General features: G+C 46.5%; 1 protein-coding gene across 2 annotated transcripts; it reads left to right on the top strand.

Annotated features, from left to right (window-relative positions):
* Positions 1 to 2,885: 2,885 nt before the first annotated feature.
* On the top strand, positions 2,886 to 13,000 carry LOC307202819 (galanin receptor 2b-like). 2 transcript variants are annotated; one of them, XM_079953062.1, is made up of 3 exons: positions 2,886 to 3,122; positions 9,186 to 9,578; positions 12,158 to 13,000. In XM_079953062.1, the coding sequence occupies exons 2-3, from the start codon at positions 9,205 to 9,207 to the stop codon at positions 12,906 to 12,908; spliced, it is 1,125 nt and encodes a 374-aa protein (XP_079809188.1). In that variant the 5' UTR covers positions 2,886 to 3,122; positions 9,186 to 9,204; the 3' UTR covers positions 12,909 to 13,000. The 2 variants fall into 2 exon arrangements, with proteins under 2 accessions (XP_079809188.1, XP_079809187.1); XM_079953061.1 differs by lacking the exon at positions 2,886 to 3,122 and adding an exon at positions 6,423 to 6,634.
* The last annotated feature ends 2,577 nt before the right edge of the window (positions 13,001 to 15,577 follow it).

Here is a 15,577-nt window from a genome sequence, read left to right as displayed (position 1 = left end):
ATAAATGGAACTGCTTGTTGAATTTAGGAAGAATAAATTATAAATGTAGTTGATTCTAATAATTTCCTATGCAGCAAAATATTAAATAAGTATAATCTGAATATTATATGTATTTTATGCAATGTGAGAGATTTAATAAAGTTTGTTTTACAAGAATTAAAAAGCTAGTTAAACATTAGCCCTGGCCCCTGCCTCCGATGCCCAAATTGATTTGGAGCTGTTGAGCAACCTGCTCTTTTGTGCTTGTCCCACTGCCTGACTTCATGCAAATCCAAGGTTGTGATGTGCCACTACAATAGGGATTGAGTGATGGCAGCATTACATTTTTATGTATATCAGAAGATATATACAAGGTTAATTTTTTTTAATCAACCATAAAAAACTGTTAATGAAGCATTACCCCTCCTGCCTCCCAATTGATTTGGAGTCGATCCAGGTTAGGTGTTCTCTTGGTTAGCCTGGATTTAGGAAGGGGGACCGTTCACAGCCCTGAACTGCAACTCACCAAGACAATTGCCTTTGCAGTTGCCTCTAAGATAGGGTTGCCAGTAGCAATGGAATCTGTCAGTTTCGGTTCTCTGTGTTCCTCCTTTTTCCAATCATGAGTTCAGTTCTCCATACTTCTGCAGCAATTTGCCATCTGAAAAAACCTTCCTAATGAAAATTCATCAACACTTTAATAAACACATTCTTTGTAAGCAAACGGGGTTGTTGTTTTTTTGCAAAGCAATTGATCATAATATAATGGATTTCTGCATATTCTTCTCACAGATTTATATCCACATTTATATGCACACTTTATACTAGTATATGCATTTTTGTAAACATTGCTTGGCTAGAGAACTGTGTTGCAAAATTCAGAGAAGCGTGTATTACAGAAAATTCCCAGAGTTCCTAGGGAACAGAGCTTTACTGTTAAACCACTCTGGAAATCATAGCTCTGGGAGGGGGGAAAGGGTCACCTAAAAATTCTCAGCACCCTTAACAAATGGCAGCTCACAGAATTCTTTGGGCAAAGCCATGACTGTGGTTCCTTAGTGCTTTAAACATATGGTCTGAATGTGGCCTTGGTGTGGTTGAATAGGGGATTTAGTATCATAGAAGAGTTAGAAGTGACCCCAATGGTCATCTAATCCAGGCATAGGCAAACTCGGCCCTCCAGATGTTTTAAGACTACAATTCCCATCATCCCTGACCACTGGTCCTGTTAGCTAGGGATGATGGGAGTTGTAGTCCCAAAACATCTGGAGGGCCGAGTTTGCCTAAGCCTGATCTAATCCAACCCCCTTCAGTGTAGGAATCACCACTAAAGAATCATTCACAGATGTCCATCCAAACTCTGCTTAAAAACCTCCAGTGAAGGAGGGTCTACCACCTTCTGAAATAGGGCTTTCCACTGTTGAACAGCTCTTACCATAAAGTTCTTCATAATGTTTAGATGGAATCTCCTTTCTTCCCATTTGAATCCATTGGTTCAGGTCCCAGCAGCCGAAAACAAGCTTGCTCCATTGTCCAGTGTGGTGTAGTGGTTAAGAGCGGTAGACTCGTAATCTGGTGAACCGGGTTCACGTCTCCGCTCCTCCACATGCAGCTGCTGGGTGAGCTTGGGCTAGTCACACTTCTTTGAAGTCTCTCAGCCCCACTCACCTCACAGAGTGTTTGTTGTAGGGGAGGAAGGGAAAGGAGAATGTTAGCCACTTTGAGACTCCTTTGGGTAGTGATAAAGCGGGATATCAAATCCAAATTCTTCTTCTTTTTCCACATGACAGCTCTTTAGATATTTTAAGGTTGCGATCCTATCATCTCTTAGTCTTCTTTTCTCCAGGCTAAACATACCCAACTCCCTCAACTCTTCTACATAAGGCTTGGTTTTCAGGCTATCCTTTCAAACTCTGTCCATCTGGTTACTCGGTGCAACATCAGGGTGGACATGATGGTCAGGGAGGGGGAGTTGCTGTGCTTTGTAGAAATTCTCTCTCTCTCTCCTCTCTGTCAGGTTGAGGGAGGGTCTAGAGTGTGTGTTCCTGTCAATAGGCAATTGGGACAGATTAGGGATTCTGTTACTTTACCACCCACCTCACTGCCCAGCAGTCTCCCTGAACAGTCTCCCTGAGAACTCCCAGGCTGCTGGTTTGGGGAGCCTTCAACTTCCATGCCAAGGCAACTGGCTCTGAGGTGGCTCAGGACTTCAGGGCTGCCATGAGGACCATGGGGTTATCCAACACATATGGCAGGCCACATTCTGGACCTTGTTTTCTCAACTGGGCAGGAAGAGGGGATATCTGAAAATGGGGGGTATTGACATCATATTTCTGCATCAGTTTCTGGTAAAGATTCAAGTCCTCGCAAATTCATCAGCATTTTAGTGCGGATTTTTTTCCTAATAGACCCAATTTTCTTACCTAATTTTTCGAAGTATACACATTTTGGGAAGCAACTTCCTGTAACAGAATGAATTTCTGTATGCCATTTTCACTTATCTGTGCATTTGTAAGCACACCTCTCTGATACATATACATTTTTGGTACACATCGCTCTGATCGCAGAACAGCAAAGCAAAATCTGGAGAAGTGCGCATTTGGAAAGAGAATCATGTTTTTCAGTTTGTGCATTGTTTCTGGAACAGCGGATAAGCTTCGCTTCACTTCAAAATGTGAAGCGAAACAAATCTCTCTCCACCCCCAATCTCTAGCAAGCTACAAGGTGTGCTTTGGACTGAACACACATGGTTTTTGAGAGAATGGAATCTGCACAAGTGACCAGGTCTCGAGACTCAGTCAGAGGTGATGGGGAGACTTGACTAAAGTGGAGGGCAAGAGGTGAGATCCTGGCATCCCAGTGTGGGGATGGAGCCAGAGAAATGCCCCGGTGGAATCAGGGGGAGTAGAAAGAGGAGGAGGAGGAGGGTGGAGAAACAGTGGCAGGAGGTGTGCAGCTGAGAGGGAGGGACGGAGCCGACATCACTGGCTGAGGATCAGACGGAGCCACGATGTGGCAGCGAAGGTCTGCAGCAACCAGGCAGGATCCTCTCTCTTGCCTGTGTGGAGCTGAGGCGTCAGGCGAGGGGAATGGAAATCTGTGAGCCCAGGAGAAGAGGCAGCAGTTTGGTGCACGAGAATCAGGTAGGCTGCAGCTGAAAAACTTGCACAAAGACCTAAAGTGGTCGGACGCAAAAGCAGGAGGGACGAGTGTGCAGATGTGGCCCCTTTCTGTGTCTGCTCAGAGAGGTTTTAATGCAAATGCCACTTGCATTTATTACCAAGACTAAGGATAAGCAGTCCCTGGTGGTCATTGCTAAGTGGATATATTTAGTGCGCTTGCAAATTTTCTCTTTCAACACATGGTAAACAGTTGTGCACTGCATTGTTAGGCTTGTGTTGAGGTTCTTTTGCATAATTATATATTGTGGGATGTCATGGATTTAGAAATAAAATGTAAGTGGGGCAAAATCAGGTAGCTGCTGTTGCTGTTGTTAGCAGCATCTTGTGGCACACTGACTTTCTGATAGTCTCTTTGCTCTCAGATGCAGGCAATGCCAGCAGTCAGAGTGTTTTGGGACCAGCTACAAACGTGGCTGAAACACCCTGAGAATCTTGGCTGAGGATGGAGTTACACCTTGTACACCTTGTTAATATCTCATCTGTTCTTACACGAAGTTGCATTTAAAAGAAATACTGTTTTATTGTATTGTATCATTCATTCATTTTATTTCTTATTCGCCCTTCACCATTAAGGTCCCAGGATGGGTGACGGCAATTTAAAAACACAATATTAAAAACAGTTTCAACGAACAGTGGGTTATTGAAATAAGAAATGAGAACAAAAAATCTTCTGCCGTGCTGAAGTTGTCATAATAGAGCACGGGATGCTGCCCTATACTGAGTCAGACCCACCGGTCCATTTAGCTCAATATTGTCTACACTGACTAGCAGGGGATCTCCAGGGTTTTAGGAGTCTCTCCAAGTCACACCTGGAGATGCTGGGAATTGAACTTGGGACCTCCTGCATGCATAGCAGGTATTCTATGGACTTTCTAAATGAGATACCCTTCTACTCTAGTTTGCAGAAGAGATAGTAAAAGGGAACAGTTAGAAGACGGTTGCGCCGCCTCCTCCTCCTATAAATATGCAAAGAAATTAAGGAGGTGAAGAGTCATATGGAGACCAGTGTGTGTGTGTGTGTGTGTGTGTGTGTGTGGAGACTCATCTGTGTGTTTGTGTTAAAGATACAGAAGTAGGTAAGTTGTGTTTGTTTGTTTGTGGTTTTTTCCTAACACCCCACCCCCACCCCGTGGCAGTTCTGGGTTGGGGCAGGAGAAGCCAGGATGCTCATCATCACCCCAAGGCTCCCCTTTTACCCAGATCACCTGCTCTGAGACCCCACAGCTAGTTCTCCCCTGGCCTCCTTGCTGGCCCAAGTAGGACCAATTCAGCCAGCAAGCCCTGGCGATTATCTAATTGACTTTTGAATTTTATTGTTATTCATGTTTTTATACTGTATTTTATGTTTTTATAATTGTTTTAAATTTGTTGTTAGCCGCCCTGAACCCGGTTTTTGAACCAGGAAGGGCGGAGTATAAATAAAAATTTATTATAAGGCATTTTTTCAACTTCACAGCCAATGCTTGATATTTTAAAAACGAGAGGCATGGTGGTGGGGGGGAGCTTATTTTCCTGGAAGTGTCCCCTTCTGACTGGAAGATCCAGAGATATAGAAAGATACTTTGCAAATGCCCTAAGCAGTGAGGAATCCCAGCTGAGGTTAAGCCGTATACGTTGATGCGTGTCCTCAGTAGAATCTTGGCATAACCCTCCATTGCTTTCTGTAGAATGGACCCAAGTGATTCTTCTGGAAATGGAATGTGACTGGGACGATGGCTTCCTGAAACATTGTTATTTATTATATTCTTATTCTTTCTTTCTCCCAGGGTGGCATATATTGTGCCCCCCTTCCATTTTACCTTCACAACAATCCAGTGAGGTAGACTGGGCTGAAAGAACGAGCCTTACAAAAGCTCACTCAGCAAGCTCAGTGACTGAGCACAGAAAAGAATATCTACTAACCTGTAAGCTCTTCATCCTGAAGATATACACAATTAAGCTTACCAATGCAGACATTTATATTAGATAAAATCTATAGTTCTAAATAGGGACGCGGGTGGCGCTGTGGGTTAAACCACAGAGCCTAGGGCTTGCTGATCGTAAGGTCGGCGGTTCGAATCCCCGCGACGGGGTGAGCTCCCGTTGTTCGGTCCCAGCTCCTGCCCACCTAGCAGTTCGAAAGCACCTCAAAAGTGCAAGTAGATAAATAGGGACCGCTCTCCGGCAGGAAGGTAAACGGCGTTTCCGTGTGCTGCGCTGGTGCTGGCTCGCCAGAAGCGGCTTCGTCATGCTGGCCACATGACCTGGAAGCTGTCTGCGGACAAGCGTGATGCTGTCTGCAGACAAGCGCCGGCTCCCGGCCTACAGAGAGAGATGAGTGCGCAGCCCTAGAGTTGGTCACGACTGGACCTCACCTTTACCTTTACTATAGTTCTAAATGAATCTGGACCCCTTTCCTGGATGATTTTGCTTTTAAGCCATGGGGAAACAAACAAATCTCAGCCACATACACACACACATTGTCAACATTTGCCTGCTTTTGAGGTTTATAAGATGTCCATGAGATACATATAATTAAGTCAAGAAGTGTGAACTGGACTGGAAAAGATATTGGCAATCTATGCCTTAATGGCGATGAAACACCAGTGCAGTAGCAGGCAGAGATCTGTTTCATCTTAATCCCAGAGAGCTGCTGCCAGTCAGTGGGGCCACTCCTGAGCTAGATGGAACAAGGATTTGACTCAGTATGAGGCCGCTTCCTATGTTTTGCGCAAAGGCCCTAGCTCAGTGGGAGAGCATCTGCTTTGCATGCAGAAGGTCCCAGATTCATTCCCTGACATCTCCAAGTAGAGCTGCTGCCGGTCTGTGTAGGCAATACTAAGCTAGATAGACTCACTATAAAGCAGCTTCTTATGTTCTTGCAGTGCCTGGCCTATGGTCCTGGTATTAAAATTGTCCTCTCTTATTTATTTTTTATTTCATCACAACAGTGGAGAAGATGGTGACAAGGTAGCTGTGGGTCTCCTAAGTCTGATGCCCAGAGCTAACTGTTGCTAGGCAACCTGAGGCACCTTTCCCGCCATCTTTCCATTTCACCACCTGAGGCAAAATGAGAAAGTGCCGCCATGTCACCAAAACCTCACTAACCTCCCTTACCTGTGGTGGAGGATCTCACTGGAAACCTGCCCTACTGCCGGTGGGCCTGCATGGGTGGCTCCTCTTCAGTTTCTGCCACCTGAGGCAGCTGCTTCACCCTGCCTCATGGGCAGCCCGGCCCTGTATCATTGGACTGAGGCTATGAATACCTATTAGCCACATTGGCTAAGCAGAGACGGCACCATAGTGCTCAGCTCCTGCTTGTGGGCTTCCCACAGCCATTGTGGCAAATGGATGCTGGACTAGATGGGCACTGGCCTGATCCAGCAGCCAGGCTCCTCCAATGTTCTTCACGGTTTCTGCTGTTCCTGTTCTCACTTTTTAAAACCAGACTTGGGCCAGAGAGCCCCTTCACACACAAGACTGTCCTTTGTAAGGTCAGACACCCAGCCCCTCTGCCTAAAATCCACCCACTTTCAACAACGACAGCCTAATTTAGAGTTATTGACCACATTCACATCATCCCACTTTAAACAGTCATGATTTCTTCCCCCAAAGGATTATGGGAGCTGCTGTTTGTTAGGAGAACCCCTATCCCCCCTAAGCTACAATCCCCAATAAGTCCCTCTTCACAGGGAACTCTGGGAATTGTAGCTCTGTGAGGGGAATAGGGATCCCCTACCAGCATGTTTAACATACTACACTTCCCAGACAGTGGCGTAGCGTGGGTTGTCAGCACCTGGGGCAAGGCAAGTAATTTGCACCCCCTAACCCGTGGATTTGCGCCCCCTAACCCTAACCCCCAGATGTTGCGCCCGGTGCTGCCGGCCCCCCTGCACCTCCCACGCTACGCCACTGTTCCCAGAATTCCTTGGGCAGAAGCAATGACTCACAGTGCTTTTTCAATGTATAGTGTGAATGTGACTTTAGCTGAATACCACCTTCTGCCTTTCTGGTCCTTCAAATACCCTTTCTGGTCCTTCAAATGGAAGGTAGTCCTTCAATCAGAGGATTGTCCTCTGTAAAGTCCCATGGCCCCCCTCTGGCTGAGTGTGGATTTGAACTTGAGCCCATCTCAACATCCTAGCTAAAGCATCAATCTGTGTCCAAAACTGTTAATTTAGAGCTGTGTTGCAAGAGAGACTGACGATTATAACTCTCCTTTCTCTGTGCAAGGCTCACGACTGTTGATTTAGCAAAACAAAATCGAAAAGCCAGGGGGGGTGAGGGAGAGGGACGGACGGACGTCAGAGTCATATATTTCTCTAGCGTAATAAAACCGATTTTCTGGGCAAGTGTGTTGATTCGCCCCTTGAATCTTATTGCTGCACTGGGAACAGCTCTGCCCAGCTGTAGTTCATCATCTTCGCACAGAATGTGAGTGAAGTAATACCAGTATTAAATTTACAGCGACTAGAGATGTAGTAGCAAATATCAGGCTTGTATTTCCCTCCCCTTCCACGCATAATTCAACACTGAGTATTTGTTTCCCATTGCCAAATATTTAGATTAAAAACCTTTCTTGGGAAAAGCCTAAGACACTTTGACTGACACTGAGTAATGAGAGATCTGCAGTTTGGGAGTTGCTCATTTTCAAGGCAAATTTTTACCACTCAGAGATTAAATCTAGGCTTCACTCAATAACTCTTGGGCTGGGGTTCAACAGATCAAGGGCTCCTGTGCTGTGGTGCAAGGATGAAATAGTTCCCCTTCTTCTCCTTCTCCTTCTTCTTACATTTATATACCATCTATATAACCACAGAGCCTAGGACTTGCTGATCAGAAGGTCGGCAGTTCGAATCCCTGTGACGGGGTGAGCTCCCGTTGCTCGGTCCCTGCTCCTGCCAACCTAGCAGTTCGAAAGCACGTCAGAGTGCAAGTAGATAAATAGGTACCACTCTGGCGGGAAGGTAAACGGCATTTCCGTGCGCTGCTCTGGTTTGCCAGAAGCGGCTTAGTCATGCTGGCCACATGACCCAGAAGCTGTACGCCGGCTTCCTCGGCCAAGAAAGCAAGATGAGCGCTGCAACCCCAGAGTCGGCCACGACTGGACCTAATGGTCACGGGTCCCTTTACCTTTACCTTATCTCCCAAGAACCTCAAGGTGGGGTACATGGTTCTCCTCCCCCATTTCATCCTCACAACAACCCTGTGAAGTAGGTTAGGCTAAGAGATGGTGACTGACCCAATGGCTGGGTGGGGATTTAAACCCTACTCTCCCATGTCCTGGTCCAACACTCTAACCATTACACCACACTGTCTCTTTGCATGCAGAAGGTCCAAGGTTGCAAATGTCTCCTTCTTAAAACCCTGGAAAGCCACTGCCAATCAGTGGAGACAGGACAGAGGTAGATGGACCAGTGGTCTAATGTGTAACACGGCAGTTTCCTATTTTCCTATGATGGGAGAGAAATTCAATTTTGTTTTGAGAAACTCCCTAATTTTCACTTCCCAAATGAATACATTAGCATGATTAGCTGAAACAAACCGATTCGTCAAAATTTATATTTCTCCGACTTTTGCTGTGTTTGCCAAAATACATATATTGGGGGCAATATATATAGTAATATATAAAGCAAAATAAAAAAACATTAAAATGAATTATATTAGGTAAGATTGCTTTCAAAAATGTGTTTACTACTCAAAACTGCACACAGAAAAATGTGTATTTTAGGGGGGAAATTGCACTAAAACACTAATGAATTTTCGCAAGATTGGTTTTTTTAAAAAAATCGCCATGTTGCAGAAATATGGAACACTGAATTTAAGACTGGATAAAGGAGAAGCTTCCCAGAGATTTCTAGTTGGCTGCTCTTGTAAAAATGGAGCCAGAGCATATGTACCTTTCATCCAATATATCAAGGCTCTTCTGGATTCTTCTGGGTTTAAAACCCAGATTTCCCTAGGTGGAATATTTGGATTATTATTTCATATACAGCCTCTGTTGCAAGACCCTCACAGTCTCTTTCTCCCACCATTCACCCACAGATTTAAAATAATAATAATAATGACCGAACAGGAAGACTTTGCCAGCTTGGCTGGACACTGGAACGCCTCTGATGCCCACCAGTTCAGCCTGGCCAGTGTCATCGTCCCTGTCGTCTTCTCCTTGATCTTTCTTCTGGGCACCATCGGCAACAGCCTGGTCCTGGCCGTGCTGCTGCGGAACGGGCAGGTGGGGCACAACAGCACCAACCTCTTCATCCTCAACCTCAGCCTGGCCGACTTCTTCTTCATCATCTGCTGCGTGCCTTTCCAGGCCACCATCTACTCCCTGGAGGGCTGGGTCTTTGGGTCGTTCATGTGCAAGGCTGTCCACTTCTTCATCTACCTTACAATGTACGCCAGCAGTTTCACCCTGGCTGCCGTCTCTGTAGACAGGTAATGGAGACCCCTACGCTAAAAAATAATAATAGGAGATCCCAATTCATCTAGTCCAACTCCTTGCAGTGCAGGGATCTTTTGCACAGCGTGGGCCTCAAACCCACAACCCTGAGATTAAGAGTGTCACGCTCCACCAACTGAGCATTTATATCCCGCCTTTTGCTCCAAGGTGATTGAGGTGGCTTACATGGTTTGCCCCCTTCCTCATTTAACCCCCACGGCAACTCTGCAAAGTGGGTTAGGTTGAGAATCAGTGACTGGCCCAAGGGAGCCCCAATGAGTTTCATGGTTGAGCAGGACTTTAAACTGTGGTGTCTCCCAGGTCCTGGTCTGACATGTGGGTGGCGCTGTGGTCTAAACCACTGAGCCTCTTGGGCTTGCTTATCAGAAGGTCAGCGGTTCAAATCCCCCCAACGGGGTGAGCACCCGTTGCTCTGTCCCAGCTCTTGCCCAACCTAGCAGCTTGAAAGCACACCAGTGCAAGTAGATAAATAGGTGGCGGGAAGGTAAACGGTGTTTCCGTGCGCTCTGGTTTCCGTCACGGTAGCCCTTTGCGCTAGAAGCGGTTTAGTCATGCTGGTCGCATGACCCGGAAAGAGGTCTGTGGGCAAACGCCGGCTCCCTTAGCTTGAAAGCGAGATGAGCAGCGCAACCCCATAGTCGCCTTTGACTGGACTTAACCGTCCAGGAGTCCTTTACCTTTTTTCAGTCTGACACTCTAACCCTAGAACACACTGTCTTGCTGCAAAAATAAGAACTTTGCACAAATTCAGATCTCTTCTCTACCCCCCCCCCTTATTTCAGTCCTTGAAATTTCAGTCCCTAATTTTTAAAGTTCAGTATTGGAGGAATTATTAGTAGTATTATTAAAAACATAGTACAATATGATAGTTTAATCTGCTTTTGTCAGGTTTTTCTATAAATTATGAGTAACTGAAGCATAAATGTATCCCCCCCCTTTTGTCTCTTTGTAATCTTGCAGAGCAGAACGATCAAAACAGCTTGTAATTTAAATAAAAATGAACTATTAAACTCTTCTCATAATGTTGTCACCAAAGTTACTCAGAAAAGACTCACTGAAATTAATGTACTTGTTTGGGTCCATTAATGGGCTTACTCTGAGTAGAACTTAGTTGCACACAACCCATACATTTGCATGTGGTTTTGCAAATATATATGCTATTTTGCCTATGTTGTCTCTTTAAATTTATGTTTATAATCTGATTATTCATAATTTAATTAAATACGCTACATGTATAAATAAATAGAAACAACAACAATAAATTAATAAAACTTGCTTTGCTAGGTTTGATATTTTACTCCCAATTCAGTAAAAATCTGAGTAACCCACAATGCAGCCAGCAGGAGGGGTCCTATTACTGGAACCCAGGGGTCCCTGGCCTTGTTCCCCCCCCCTCTTTGTCCTCACTACCCACTGTCTTCCCTCCTCAAATGTGCAAACATGGAGGCCGTAGGATTGCAGACATAATGCAGTTGTTATACAGTACTTAGTGTTTTATTTTGTGCAACCATTTGAAATAAAAGAAATAAAGCTTGGAGCACATTTGGACAATGTGCATTTAGGGGCTTGCTGTTTTGCATTGGCTTACAGTGCCTTCGTAAGGGACGTGGGTGGCACTGTGGGTTAAACCACAGAGCCTAGGACTTGCCTATCAGAAGGTTGGCGGTTCGAATCTCCATGACGGGGTGAACGCCAGTTGTTCGGTCCCTGCTCCTGCCAACCTAGCAGTTCGAAAGTACACCAAGTGCAAGTAGATAAATGGTACCGCTCCGGCGGGAAGGTAAACAGTGTTTCTGTGTGCTGCTCTGGTTCGCCAGAAGCGGCTTAGTCATGCTGGCCACATGACCCGGAAGCTGTATGCCGGCTTCCTTGGCCAATAAAGCTAGATGAGCGCCGCTGGACCTAATGGTCAGGGGTCCCTTTACCTTTTACAATGCCTTCATCCAGTACACCCTACAAACCCCCCAGGCCCCACATTTTTTGGCTCAATCCCCTGACTCTCTGAACTTACAGACCTTCCCCGGTCTGCCTGGCAGTTCCTCTTACGCATCTTGAGACGTGACATGTGGCCAACCCGTGCTCTTAGCTGTCATGTCAATCTGACGCCTTTCCACAGCTGTCAAAATAAACTCTCTCTCTTTCCCCACCCCCGTCCCGGTTTTCTCCCCTGGAGGAGAAACAGATGGTCCGTATCAGTCGCTTGTCATCTCTGCTCCCTGGGGTGCAACACCCCCTTCTTTCCCTTCTCCCTCTTCCTCCCCCCACCCTCTGCCTACCAGGGGAGAAGAGGCAGATTGCTCTTGCCAGACTTCCAAACGGAGTCCTTGCAGAGGGCATATGGACTTAGATTGAGGGCCACATAAAATTAGTCTGATCTTAGGGTGCGTGAGTGTTGGGTGCAGAGGAGTCATGGAAGGAACCAGCTGGGGCACTCCCAAGGGGAGAAGGTTCAGCCTGGGGAGTAGTGGTGGGACAACAATGAGTGGTCAGAGGGAGAAGATAAATGGTGCAGATAATCCTCAGCAATGCTTAACTCTGTTGACTTTTCTGGCAGATACTTGGCCATCCGATACCCGCTGCGGTCCCGGGAGTTGCGGACGCCCTGCAACGCGGTGGCGGCAATGGCCGTCATTTGGGGCCTCTCCGTGATCTTTTCGGGGCCCTACCTGAGCTACTATGACCTGATTGAATGGGAGGGCAGCTACATCTGTGTGCCAGGATGGGAGGAATGGCGCCGGAAGATCATGGACACCTGCACCTTCACTTTTGGCTACGTCATCCCGGTGCTGATCGTCAGCCTCTCCTACACACGGACGATTAAATACCTGTGGACGGCGGTGGACCCCCTGGAAGACATGTCCGAGTCTAAGAAGGCCAAGCGCAAAGTGACCAAGATGATCATCATCGTGACTGTCCTCTTCTGTCTCTGCTGGCTGCCCTACCACGTCGTCGTGCTGCGTTACCTCTACGGAGACTTCCCTTTCAACCAGACCACCTACGCCTTCCGGCTCCTCTCCCACTGCATGGCCTATGCCAACTCTTGCCTCAACCCCATCGTCTACGCCCTGGTCTCCAAGCACTTCCGCAAGGGCTTCAAGAAGGTCTTCAGCTGCCTGCTGCGGAAGAAGGCCCGGAACAGGGTCCACGTCATCCATGCCGCTCATACCGTCCACGGCTTTGAGGCAGGTTCCACAGAAGTCTCTCAGATGAACGAGGACAACAATGGGCAGCTGAATGGATGTGAACTGGATGCAAGGTCTCTTGTGGTCCCCACGGGACCCGGCAGGACCCTCCATGTTTCTTAAGCTGAGTTGAACGGCAACTCAGGCAAGTGGAGTGAGATGCTTCAATTCCAGAGGGTGTTCTCCGAGGGAAGAGGATATCTTTGGTGAAGTTCTTTGTTGAACGTGACAATGTTCTTTCTTCTGGGGCTGGACTCCAGGGCCAAAGGCAGAGGTCATAGGAGGATTGAAGGCCTGCTACTATTTCTGCAGCAGGGTCCCTGCCTCCAGCAGCCTAAGAGTCACCCAATTAGCATGAAACGGGAGCTTTTTTGCCAGTGTATGCTCCAAAATTCAGTGCTTCAGTTTCACGAGAAAGGCATGCAAGCTCTGGAACAATGGAACTTCGCAGGGAACACAACTTGAGTCACTCTGAAAGAAGATATTGGAAACATTTGCCCATGTACGTGCACATCTAGCTGAAAGGCAACACATGGAGACCTGCATTGATCATTGCAAAATATCCCAAATGATTAATACTGTATAATTATAAGACTATTGCATAATCTTAGAAGGCTGTGTAATCTTATAGGGGTGTCACTGTGAGGGGTGCGGTTGTGACTATCATGAAGGGACCCTACGCTTCTGAATTTGCCACTACACTGCTGCCCATAGCCCTGCCTCAACCCCTCAAATGAGCACCCAAAGGTTCTGGGGGAGGCACTGGCAAAGAGGTCCCACATCAACACTCCTACAAGAACTAATGCTAGTCATCACAGCATCGTTTCTTTTTTCTTATTCCAACTTAAAAAACAAAACAAAACATTTTATAGTCAGCAGGGAGGCGGGTGGCATGTACATAGTTACAGGTGCTCATTTCATTTATTTTTACTTTAAGAATCCTTTATGCTTTTACTTCTGCAGACCTCAGGGTTCTGGGTTCCCTTGATCTTGCTGGTCCCTCCCTCTTGTTTCTCATTTTGGCTCAATTTCCATTGGTACTCACCAACTGAGTCCCTTATTAGTGGGAACAACAGCAGCCCCTATCATGTCTATTATTCCCTTTAAAGTTACCATGCATTTTTTAAAAATAAAAAATGGTGTTTTCACACAAAGGCTAGAACACCATTGCCCAGTTAGCAGGCATTATTGAGTGTCTATTAACAAGTTTTTTCGAGCGGAATAAAAATTACAAATGTCCCCCCCCCCTCTTCTGACTACATAAAATAATTGTCCTCCCCTGTGGTGTTAATAAGAGCTTTCTCTCTATGCAGATTGAATCCTAATTGGCAGGCAGCAGGGTACACGCCGTGCCCTGTGGCAACAATGGGAGTGGGAGGTGGCTGACTCTGATTGGATTAGGAAGACATTTGCATCCACCTTCAAGTCATCAATCGGGCTGGGAAACCTTGTTGAATCACAGCCTTGTGACAGTGCAAAATCTCTTTCCTTCACATCTTAATATCACAGGGCATAACAAAGAGTGGTGTAATTACCAGTAACACTTACTTATAATTTCTGGGAGCCTAGAGCAGACCAGGTCATTTCCCCCTCCCCCCCCCCCCCCCGATTAGCTAGCATCGCGGTTTTCTAATGTGACTTGGCTCCTACTCCTGGCTGATAGACTATAGCGCACTGCATGGCTTCGTATAAATCCAAAACACAGAGGGTGGGTGGGGGGAAGCTTGTTATTCAGCACGACCGGAGGGTGCGTGCCACAAGTTATGCAGAACACACTACAGTTTCACTTGAGGACAACCAATTTGCCTCAATACACCCAGTGAGTCACAACGGGCAGAAATGCCGGGTGCTCAGTCCATCCTTGATAGAAGCCTTCGTCAAGCTTGACTTCAGTTGGAGGCGATGAGGGAGACACAGTGCAATCGAAATCTGCCTCTGTGCTTAAGGATTAAAGGGTGTCTTATCATTTCAATGGTTGGCTGGAAGCCAAGAAGGCAACCTATGGACAAATCCTACTCCAGAAGATAAACAGCAGCAGCACAGAAAGAGGAACTACATTCAGAAAACTGTTTCATAAATCACTTTGGAAATCTAGCATTACTGAGAGGGGTGGGGAACAAATTCAATTCGGCTTGCACTTAAAGGTGAACCAACCTAATTTGCACTTTCTGAAACAAGACGCAAACCGAAACAACAGCTGTCCTTCAAGATTCGGCTTTCCCAAATTTGGCAATGCATTTCTCCAGCCAATGCGTATACAAATGCCTGTACAAGAGAGAAGCCTGCATAGAAATGGATGTATTGGTGAAAATAACATAGAAGAAGCACCATGGGTTAGGGAAAATTTGTGTATTAGGAGAAATTCGAACTAAACTGCTGATGGGCTTTTCATGAGGACTTTTTTTTTTTTAAAAAAAAGCAATAATTCATGTTAGGCAGTGTAATGGAAATTGGGGTTGCTTGTGCGTAAGTCGCCACTGCTCCAAGCTGGGTAGTCTGGCTAAAACTTTTCCCTGGCTGGACAGCCCTTACACCATGGCTGTCTCAATTACTGGCAGAATCCGTCAGTGGGCATTTCCTGAACTTCTTCCAACATAAAAGTTCTTTGACACCAAGTCGCCGCCTAGCCTCCCTGCGCGGAAGCTTTCTGCGCAGAGTGGGCGTGGCCAGCGGAGGTCCTGTGCTCTCCCCGCTGGTGGAAGAGTCTTGGAGCCCTCCCTCCGAAGCCCTCTCAGCCTCCCCTTTCTTCCTGGCGTCACGCTGATTTCCTTCCCCAGAGGAAGCTCTCCCTC

This window comes from Podarcis cretensis (assembly GCF_951804945.1).
Source record: "Podarcis cretensis genome assembly, chromosome: 14".
Taxonomy (NCBI): Eukaryota; Metazoa; Chordata; class Lepidosauria; order Squamata; family Lacertidae; genus Podarcis; species Podarcis cretensis.
Note: the sequence above shows the minus strand (reverse complement) of the source record. Positions and strands in the feature narration are given on the sequence as shown.